The sequence below is a fragment of the Phacochoerus africanus genome, chromosome 6 (assembly GCF_016906955.1).
Source record: "Phacochoerus africanus isolate WHEZ1 chromosome 6, ROS_Pafr_v1, whole genome shotgun sequence".
Lineage (NCBI taxonomy): Eukaryota > Metazoa > Chordata > Mammalia > Artiodactyla > Suidae > Phacochoerus > Phacochoerus africanus.
This window is the reverse complement of record NC_062549.1, coordinates 97,655,168-97,666,317: the sequence shown is the minus strand read 5'-3', so window position 1 is coordinate 97,666,317 and position 11,150 is coordinate 97,655,168. Positions and strand designations below refer to the sequence as shown.

Sequence of the window (11,150 nt, the reverse complement as noted above, 5' to 3'; positions counted from 1 at the left end):
CTGTGGGTCCTGGATGCTTCTATTCTCCCGCCCAGCCTCGGCCCAGAGTTTGATTAGCTGGGCCTGGCTCTCCTGGTTACCCAACAGGCCGGCTGGCCAGGGGCCAGGCTGCAGTGGGGAGGCTCCCTGGCACCTCCTCCTGCTCTCACTCCCAGCTGGTAAACAGCAGAGCAGGAGCCAGCCACGCCTCAGCCTCGTGACGGCAGCCCACTCCCCCCAACCTTGTGCACGTGGCACCTGGCGTGGAGAGGGCAGGCAGCTGTCCCTTTCCTCGCCTGCCCTCCCATCTCACCATCCTCCACTCTTACCCCATCCTGGAACTTCACACGGAGCACCTCCAGCACCTCCATTCCTGGGTAGCTCCCAGACTCTCCCAAGGGCTGCAGCTTATGAGACAAAGATTAGAGGTAGAGAAGGACTCTCCACCTCCTAGGATGGTTGACAAAGGGGTAGGGAGTGGGGGAAGAGTGGACGGAAAGTTGTGGGGAACTTCTTGTACGGAGAGAGAGGTCTGAGGGCATGTGTCTGTGCCTCTGAGCCTCTGATTAGCCCCGTGTCCTTTTGGTAAATGGGTGGCCCACGCATCTGTGTACCCTTCTCTGCACAGAACAGGATGTTGGTCTGTTTGGGGGCTCAGCCCCTTGGGCAGGCTTGGAGTAAGAGGCAAAGTTCTCTGAAGCACCCCTGAGGCCAGTGTCACAAAGACAAGTAGAGCCAGCAAGAGGCAGAAGGAGCGGCGCGCAGGGAGTGCTGGGGCGGTGCTGCCCTGCTGTTCCCTTCCCGCCACCGATGACTGGCTTTGCTTCCACTCAGTGTCCTCTCTGTGCCTCTCCCTGCCAAGCCCTTCCCGCCTGTGGCTCTTCTGTTTCCTGTGCTTCTGTAGCTCATTCCTCTCCCTCTTTTTCTCCTTTTGAAGCCTCTCCTCTGTGACTCTGGGTTTTTTAGGTTCCTTCCTGACCTCCCAATCATGGGCAGAGTAGAGGCCATGAGTAGAGTGCCCGGGGATGGGCACTTGGCCTTGGCCTTGTGCCAGGCAGCCCTGCCCACCCCAGATGCCACAGGTCTGGCTGCCTCTCCCAGCCACGCCACTTCGTGCCACTTCCAGAGGTGGGAAGGGAGGGACTGGTGGTTGGGAAGACAGGGTCCTGGCCTCTAGGCCTCAACCAGTCACATGCTTCCTAGACATTCTCATATCTCTACCCCCTCATTGCCCTAAGCGTGGATGGCTGGTGTTCTTTCTTCCTGGGGCAGGAATGTATGGTGAGCATCCTTTTGGGAAGTCCCCCCTCATGCCTGCCCTTCCCCCCTCTGGCTCCAGTCACAGCCCCTTTTCTGGAGGAATCTGTCCTTTCAAAGCAGGGCAGTGGTTATTTCCCTGTCACATTCTTACGCAAGGAAGAGGCTGATAGGGATCAGAGACCATTTTCACCCCCCACGTGCCGAAGTTCCCTTATCAGGCTGGGGAATCTCAACGCAGGGGGCAAGCAGCCTGGAGGGGGTGGAGGGGGAGTGGTGGCTTGGAACTGGGGAGCAGTCACCAACTTCTCTTTCCCTTCCTCCCCACCCCTTAAACCACAGAAACCACTTAAAGCTCAGGGCAGGCCTGCCCCTCCTGCGAGGGTCTGAGCTGTAAAGGTGGAAAGCGTGTGGGGCCTGGGCAGCCTGCAAGCCACATACCCCCTCAGCTCCACCTTTCAAGGGCCACCCCCCACTGGGAAGCCTGATCCGGTGGCGATTAGGAACACTTTTCTTTGGGTCCTCCCTTAGAGGTCCCTGCCTGGGGAGACCTCAACCCACTGTGATGACTCAGGGAGGGGGTCCAGCCCCCTCCACCATTAAAAAAGGACATCCCAGGCTTTACAAACATCTGTAGATCTCACAGCTGCCACCCCTCCCCTTTCCTGGTTGCAAAGGCCACTGTGGGTGGAGGGACCAGTGGGAGTTTGACCCAGCGCCTGGCCCTGAACTTTTCATGTCACCTCGCCTGTACCCTTCATCTGTCAATTAGCATTTGTGGCCACTTAAGCTTGGACACAGTGGGAGCTCTGATTTTTGGAGCCAAAAGACTTGAATAAGAACATAGCCCAGTACTACTGTTTGTAATCAATTACCACATCATTAAAAAGGGGACAATAATGTCTATCCAGACTTACGTCTGTGAACGGGCTTTAAGGCCAGAGCAGTCTGAACACAGGAGGGGTTCTTACAACTTTACTTGCCCCAGGGCATGCTTCTGTGGCTTTAGCTAGCCAGGAAGTTCCTCCTGGGACATTGCGGTCCCCCAGAGTGGGGGTGGAGGTGGGGACAGGTCCCAGCTGTGGATACGGAGTGAACGGCTCCTGAGAGGAGTGGACTTGAATTCTCACCTCACAGCCTCTTTGGAGCGGCAGGTGGGATAGGGGTTGTGGATGAGTCAGTCCTAAAACTTCCCTGCAGCCAGGGCCAAGCCCCAGGCCCGTTTACTTAACCTCCCGGATTTATCTCCTTGCGGAACCCACCTTACGGAGCGGTGGCAATGATTAACTGACAGAGCAAGTAAAGTACAGGACCTCTCAGTACAAAGTGCTGTGGTTAAAAAGAGATGTTTTGGTCCCTCCCTCCCTCTTTCCATTCTTACAATCCTCCCTTCTCTTCATCAGATCCCCTTCCTATGCCCCTTTCCTGCTGTATGTTTCTTTAGAAGTATTACCAAGTAACATTTTTGCATTTTATTCATTTTGTGACCTGTCTGATCCCTCTGTTTTGATCCCTGCTGTACCCAAGGCCCAGCGCCCCCTGGCCCTCTCTAGGCATTTGTGGAAGGAATGCATGAATGAAGGGTAAATGGCCTCTACTTTTCTTTCCAGCTGCTTTCAAATGGGCATCGAATCCAGGTGCTCACCTAAGAGGTTGTTAGGGGAGGATTTGTGGCTGAAGTAGCACAGGACGAGGGGCAGAGCTGGACCTACGGGTGGACTTCACGGGCTGAAAAGATTGGAGAGCTATCATCCTAGGGAAGGAAGTGATCTGACTGGGAGGTGGCAGCTGGCACTTAGGACTGCTCAAGTTAAGTGATTAAGAGCCCAGATTCTAAGGCGAGACTCTCTGGGTCTGAATCCTGGTTTTACTCTAAACTGAATGGATAAACCCAAGTTCACATTGGATAACAATATTCACAGTAGTACTCACCCCACAAGGGAGTTGCTGACAAATTGTTGGAACAATTCCTTGAGTGGTGATAATGATACTCTTTGGGTGGCTGTTAGCACCTAATATTATTTGATCAATGCTACCACCTGGTGGACATTTGGAGCAAGACTTCTGGGGGACAGGGACAGGGGTGGGGGGGTGGAGACGGAGGAGGGGGTGGGGGATGGCGGGGGTGGGGGAGGACGGGAGGGGGGACGGCGGGGGGGGGGGGGGGGAACCTAATCAAGAGAGGGAAGAGGAACTGAGGAGCAATCTGAATGGAAGTGCATGCATTATGCTAGCATTCTGCTGAGCTTTATCTGGATGCAGCAGGCTTGGCCCTGGTTAGGGGCCCTGGGCAAAATGAGAAAGGGCCCGAGAAAGAGGGAAAAAGAAGCTGGGTTGGCACAGTGCCTCCCTTCCTCCCTCCCTTTCTTCTTTCTTCCTCCAAGCCTAGCCTGAGCCAAGAGGAACCAGCTCCAGGGAAGGTGAGGTGAGTGAGAAGAAGGTCACTGCTGACGTCAGGGACATTCAGGTAGGTGGTAAACACGATGTGACCTACATTTATCCATCTTCCACATTCTCCTCCTACTCACCCGGTAGCCCTTTCCGGGCATCCCTGAGAACAGCACGCACAGTTCAGAGGGACGCTCTCCTCTCCCAAGCCCTCAGTCCCTGGGACTTTGAGATTGGTCTGGCTCTTGGCTCCAGCCTTACCCCTCAGGGTGGCACAGGTGCAGAAGGCAAGAGAGAGGACGCCCAAAGGCGTGGTGTGCTAGTCTGACATCTCCTGACTCACTCCCAAGGTGCAGAAGTTTCGTCTCTCTTCAGAACAGATGTGGGCCGAAGTGGTGCGGTAGATGGGTGGGGAGTGCTGGCTTCCCCTTGTGCAGCCCCAAGGAACCCCAGGGGACGGTGGCTTATGATGGTTTCAGCCACAGAGCTTTTTTTCTGGAGTGACTCAGTAATTGGACGGCCCCCTAAAGGGGCAGGGGCCTTGCTGAACAGGGAACCTAGGACCCGCCCAGCCCAGGCCTAGAGAACTAGTGTCAGTGTCTCTTGGGGATGGAGGCCAGGATTCTTTCCGCATGTTTAACAAGCTCATTCAAGCTGATGTCTGGCTAGTGTGATGCTCATTCAGTTCGAGAATCACTGCTAAAGGCCTGCTCCAATTCAGACAACCCAAATTAGCTTCCTCCATCCCTTGTATGGCCAGGGCAGAGGGAGGATAGGCTGCAGTTCTAAAAGCCTAGGATATGCCAATAAGGGGAGAGATCCCGCTAGAGACAAACGAGCATTTTATTAGCAAAAATAAATACATGCCCGGCAGATGGGAAGATCCAGTGGGCGAGACAGTCTCTCAGGCTAAAGGCTGAGATGGGCAGGTGCCAGGGAGGTCCCGGGACCTAGCCCACCACCCAAGGGAGGGTAGCAAGGCAATGAGGGGCGTCTCACACTCCCCCAGCAGCACGTCCCTGCGGAACCCCGCGCCCCTGTCCAGCACCTTGGCCCTCAGACTGCGAGTGGCCAGGTCTGGTGGACCGAGCCCATCAAAGAAGAAGTCCTCGTTGAAGATGGGGTTGGCGCTGCATTTGACCACTCGGCTCCGCTGGCCCCGAGGCCGGACGCGCGGCCGCAAACTCAGCACCACGCAACAGCCGCCGCCGCCGCACCCGGGGCCGGCCCGCGGCTCGGGCAGGCCCTCGGCGCTCACCAGGCGCAGCCGCAGCCGCCCATGGGCGGCCTGGTACTCGGCGGAGAACCGCAGCTGCCCGCCCCGGGGCTCGAGGCGCAGCACGCTCTCCTTGGTCGGCCGCAGCTGGCAGCACAAGAAGTCGAGGTGGAAGAGCGGCGGCGTGGGCGGCCCCGCGCGGCGCGGCGTGTAAGGGCTGGTGTCCGCCGAGCTCGCCTCCTCCGGGGACAGCGAGCACGGCCTGGGCGGCCGGGGCCGGTCGGGGCCTGGCCGCGGCGAGCCAAAGGGAGACGAATCGGGCGACGAGGCGGTGTGTCGCTGTCCGGGGCCCGGCAGAGGCGCAGGTCCGGGGCGGAGACGTGCAGCCGGGACTGCGCGGGGGACAGCCCCCCGGCCGGGGCGGGCGGCGGCGAATGGAACAGGGACTCGCGCCGGCGCGTGTGCGGGCTCTCGGGCAGGAAGGCCCAGCCTTCGCGGCCAGCCAGGTGCGGCAGCGAACAGGCCGTGGGGAGGCCGCGCCCGCCCGCGTCGCGCCCGCCCGGGGGCTCGGCGCCGCCTGGGTCCGAGAGCCGAGGCGGGATGATGAACTGCGGGATACGATCGGGGGTGAGGACGTTGGGGCAGGCGCGAGCCAGCTGGCCGGGGGTGCGGCGCTTAGGAAACAGGCTGGAGGGCGCCCACCGAGCCCGAGACTCCGCCGCCCCCACCCTGTAGCCAGCTTTTTCCAAGAGCCACATGCGGCGGGGTAGGGGGCTGAAAGTCCGAATTCTCCGAGGCCGAGAGGGTCCAAATCCAGCGTCTCGTAAGGAGGCCTGGCCGAGAAAGGAAGGGGAGGGCGAAGTGGGTGATGCTGCAAACACCTGGTGGTCCGCAGCCACTCCCTTCTTTAACGACCCACAGGGAGCACTGGTCCCTGTTTGAGCTGAGGTGGGAGGTGGGGGGTGGGGTGGGACAAAAGGCGGCAAAGTCTGGGGGCCCCTGGCTAAACTGTCACATTTTCAGATCAGGCCTTGGACATCCGAGTACACAGATTCTCTCATTGGTAATAAAGATGTCCACCCACTCTGGAGGTAGAAGGCTGAACACTCATTAGAACGCTAGGCTTCTCTTAGAATAGAGTAACATATGAATTATCAAAATATCTGTAACCACAAGCTCCCACCCAGATCCAGAATCCCAAACATATACGAGTTCCCCCAAGAGACATCCTGCGGGAAGACTCAGGCTCTCCTCCTAGGCCTGATCTGGCACCCCCTGGGACACCTCCATGCCCGGCTTCCCTCCCCTGCGGCAGGGCTAGCTTCTCAAGCTGAGCCATCCTTCGGCCCTATCCCCACCTGCCTTCTCTTGCTCCTCCCTCGCCTCCTGAGTCGTTCCAGGCCAGAAGCGGACTCGCTGCACACTTGGCTGCTGCCCTGCGAGCACCCAGAGCTGCTTCAAGGAGATGTACCTCTGCGGGGCACAGGATCCCACCCCCCTAAGGCCCTGTCCGTCCTGCTCCCTGCCTCCTAGCCCTACCTCATCCCAAGTCGGCAGCGCGAGCCCAGCGGTTGGGCCGTCCCTCCCTCTCTCCACTCCTTTTCTCCCTAGGAAACCGCTGAGCACAAAGGCAGCATTGATTCTCCACCACCCGTGAGGGGACTCTGGGAGGCCCGGCCTCCGCCGCGCGCTGCTTACCGCACCCTCTCGCCCGCACCTGGGGGAGCGCGATGTTCCGACCTTCTGCTTGGGAGTCTGAGCCCACCGCAGCGGCTCGGTCGGCACCTGGAGGGCAGGCCTCACCTGCGGGCCGCCTCTGGGTCCTGGCCTCTGGCCAGGAGGCGTTCAGAACCGGAGGGGAACAGCTTCCTACCCCAGCCCAGTCCTTCTGGGAGGAGTTGGCAGGGGCCTCCGTTGCGTTGCCTACGTACGACCTCTTTTCCTGGATAAACACAGCTCTGTCTCTGCAGCCATCAGGCCGGCCTTCTTAACTCCTTCCTTCGGGTTTCCAGCAGAAAGCCAGCCCTGCGCCCCTGAGGTTTTCTCTGCTGGGCCCAGGCCGCTGGGGAGTTGGGGAAGGGCTGCAGCAAAAAGGGTGACAGCCCTTTAGGGAGCAGTGGCCTCCATCTTTCTGTGCTACACTGGCCCCACCCCAGCCCTCCTAGGTGAAGTTACCACAAAAGGTAACTTCTGCAAAACCCTCCTTGCCGGAATCCTGCCTTGGGCCCCATTGTTCCGGTCTGGAGCCATTCATATTGCTCCCAGACAGGGTGATTTGCGGTGACTATTTCTCTGAATTACACGGGACCAAGGAAATGTGACCAGGCTCAAGATTTCTGGACACAGAGACATTGAGGACAGAGCTGGTTCCATCAGAGCCCAGGTCAGGCTGGTGGCAAGCACGGTGGCAACCCCCCATTCTTGTTAGAAGTGTGTTAAACTGTAAACATGGAGGATGTCTCCTCCCTCCTTCCCCTCCTTGAAGACGGCTCTAGGAAGCACAGGCTACCACGGAAAAGATGAGGCCATCAACTGTACTCCAGGTACAGTCACTATCCTTCATTCCCTCCTTAGGGCCTTTGCCTAAACTCTTTCCTCTCCTAGGACCACTCCCTCTTCATCTTTTGGCTCTGGAGGCCCTCGCTGATATCCTCACCATTGCTATTAAGGGCTTCTGTTCTCTACCTTCACAGCACCCCATACTCCCCTTTATGGTACTGTTCACAGTTCTTCCTGTGATTTATTTATGTGATTGTTTAATGACTTCCTCCCTTACTAGACTGTAAGCATCGCAAAGACAGTGCTAAGAACAAGGCAGGTGCTCAGTCAGGATTGTTGAATGAATTAATGATATTAAGCAGATTGCACCTGCATTAGTTCACTTATCCCTTCACTGGGCTAGGTGCTGGGGATACATAGAATGGGGAAGCAGTTTAAGGGGAGAGACATAACAGCAAAAACACAAGTTGTGAAATACAAGAAACAAACAAGATGATTATTTTGACATCTGATTCTTGAGTTTTGAGTGAGCAAATGTTTCGTTTATGGAGATTCCTGACACACTCAGACCTCCCAATCCTGTGATTTCTGACTTAACTCAGCCCTGAGGTCCTTTCTGGGGAGGGTGGTCTGTGTGGAGCACTGTGGCATCAGTTAGGCGGGTTGGGGATCTGAGCTCTGTGACTTACTAGCTGTGTGACCTCTGGCATGTAACTTAATCTTTCTGGGGTCACCTTTCCCATCTGGAAAACGGAGAGAAGATACCTAACTCTGAGTCAGCATGAAGATCAAATAAGATCACACCTGGGCATTAGTTAGGCTGACTTCTGCTAAAAGTATACAAAAACAGAAACCCCAAATCAATCTGACTTGAAAATAAGGACATTTTTGGCTTCTATCATAAGAAGTCCAGAGGAAGTCCAGATGATTAAGGGAAGTTTGATTCTGTGGCTTCATTCATTCATTCATTTATAGTCACTGACTATTTACTATATGGCACAGTATACTGGACTCTGGGGATATAGCCATGAGGCAGCAGAGAAGTGTCCTGGCTAGATGGAGTTTCTACTTTAGTGGGGGAATAAAGATAGACAAAAATAAATTAGGAAAAATATAGTTTATTAGATGGAAATCAGTGTTGGGGAGAAAATTAGAGAAGGCTAATAGAGGGTGTCAGGAGAGCATACAATTTTAAATAATGTGGTTAAAGATGGCCACTTTGAGAATGTAACATTTCAGTAATGATACAAAGGAAGGAGGAAGGCTATCTGGAGAAAAGCATTCTGGGCAGAAAGAATTGAAATGTAGAGGCCCGGAGGCAGAAGCATGCCTGGAGTGTTTAAGGAGTCACAGAGGCCAGTGTAGCCAGAAGAGAACGAGTGATGGGGATATGACATCAGAGATATACCAGGGCTAGATTCCATTGGGGCTGATAACAGTTTTGGCTTTTCCTTTTGATAAGCTGAGGAGTGATATGATGATGTACCGTTAAAAGGATTGCTCTTGTGGCTGTGTTGAGAATAGAATGAAAGGGATAAGGGCATAAGTTGGGAAACCAGATAGGAGAATATTGAAATAATCTTTGTACAAGATGACTGGGGCATGGATCACGGTTGCAGTAGTCAGTTTCTGGATATATTCTGAAGATAGTGTCAATAGGATTTCCTGATGGATCCATCCCTATCTAAAGAGAAGGAATTATCCAAGGTTTTTAGCCTGAATAGCCGGAAGAAGACAGCTGCCATTTATGGGGCAGGTACATCTCAGGAACTCAGTTTTAGATCTGTTAAATTTGAGATGCCTGTTAGACATCTAAATGGAGATGTTGAGTAAGCAGCTGGATATATGAATCTGAAGCTCCAAGGAGAGGCCCAGACTAGAAAAATAAATGTGGGCACCAGGAGAAGTGCAGGTGGAATTTAAAGCCACAAGACTTGGTGAACTGTAGGTCAAAAAGAAAAAGGATAAAATAAGACTGAGTCTCGGGTGCCCCAACAGTTAGAGTGGGAGAGGAGGAGGAACCAGCTGGTTCTGATAAAATAAGGCTTGAAAACTGACCATTGGTTTTAGTGCCAGAGTCATTGGTGACTTTGACAAGAGCAGTTTGGGAGAGCGGTGGAGGCAAAGGCTTGGGAAAGGATAGGAGAAAGAGAGCAAAGATAACTCTCTGGAAAAGTCTGCTAAAGGAGAAGTGGGGGCAGTGGCCAGAGTGGAGGGTAGAATCAAGAGCAAAATTTTAATTTTTATATTTTATTTATCTATTTGCTTATTTATTTATGTATCTTTTTAGGGTTGCACCTGCGGCATATTGAGGTCCCCAGGCTAGGGGTCAAATTGGAGCTACAGCTGCCGGCCTACACCACAGCCACAGCAACTCGGGATCTGAGCTGCGTCTGTGACCTACAACACAGCTCACAGCAGCACCAGATCCTTAACCCACCGAGTGAGGCCAGGGATCAAACCCATGATCCTCGTTAACCACTGAGCCACGACGGGAGCTATAAGAGCAAAATTTTTAAATGACAGAAATAATAATATATTTGTATGCTGCTGGGGAAAATCAAACAGAAAAGGAAAATCAATAGTGCGGAAGAGAGAAAGAAGAATATTTGGAGCAATATTGCTAAGTAGACAATAAGAAACAGGTGTTACACATGAGAAACAGATCTAAGGGTTGTCCCTTGCTTGCTCTATGAACAGTTCACCCGGTTACTGGAGGCAAAGTGGAATAAACTGGTAGAGGTGTGGGAGCTCGCTCTCTCTGAATGCTTCTCATTAATTTCTCAAGGAAACAGGAAGCAAGGTCATCAGCTGAGAGTGATGATGGGGGAGGAGCCAGTGCTAGGGGTTCGGGTAGAGAGGACCAGGAATGAAACAGTCACCCAGGAGAGCGGGAGACTGAATGGTCTAGGGAACTGCAGGCTGACTGCCAGGCTGTATAATGGGCCCACGTTAGGAGAGTGATCATGACGTTAAAGCAGGATAGCGGGGTTGTGTGTGTGTTTTCTCCAGCTGTGCTCAGCTGTGCAGTGTGTGTGTGGGGGGGAATGGGCAGAGAATTATTTTCAGCCTGGATTGTGCCCAGTCTTTGACAGGTCACTTTCCTCCTTCCTCACCCCTTCCGGGTCCTTCTCTTGGTGGGTGTTAAATTCAGGGTGCACACAAACGTGTAACCCACCTGGGCCGTACAGCAGTGGGACTGAAGAGAAAACTGACTACAGAAAATCCACAACCTGGCCATATGAGTTAGGGTCTGGTGAGGAAAACAGCACTTGTTTGGTGCTTCAACAGAGGGAGTTTAACACAGGGAACTTGTTACCGAGGTGATGGAAGAGCAAACATGGCCAATAGGATGTTGAGGGCTGTCTGGTAGGATTGGTAACCATGAGACAGAGCCGCTACTTACTGGAGTTGCCTTCCAAACAAAGAAAAGGGGAGAAATACCCTTACATCTCCTTACTTTCCACCTTCCAACCTGCCACTAGAGCCCTTCAAAGCCGGATGACAAAGGAGACTGGGAATCGGAGATTGTAGGCACTAGCCCTCTGCAGTCTAAGGCAGCGAAGGGGAAGGAGGAGATCTGGGAGCAGTCGAGCAAATGACTGGCATGCTGGGTAGCCAAAAGCTGACTTAATCAGAACGGTAAGACATCAGACCTGGAACTTGAGGATCACCTCATCTATGCTTTCATTTTTAGTGAACAGGAAACAGACCCTGGAAGAAATAATGTGCCACACAGCAGAGTTGAGGCTAGAACCCATATCTTCTTCTTTTCCTCTTATACTTCATTCTTAAAAAAAAAAAATTATTG

General features: G+C 53.9%; 1 protein-coding gene across 1 annotated transcript; it reads right to left on the bottom strand.

Moving 5' to 3' along the window:
- Positions 1–4,465: 4,465 nt before the first annotated feature.
- Positions 4,466–5,684, bottom strand: C2CD4D (C2 calcium dependent domain containing 4D). The gene is given in 3 exon segments (XM_047784643.1): positions 4,466–4,596; positions 4,598–5,173; positions 5,176–5,684. Coding segments are annotated over 3 exon segments (1,062 nt in total). The 5' UTR covers positions 5,599–5,684; the 3' UTR covers positions 4,466–4,533.
- Positions 5,685–11,150: the final 5,466 nt, after the last annotated feature.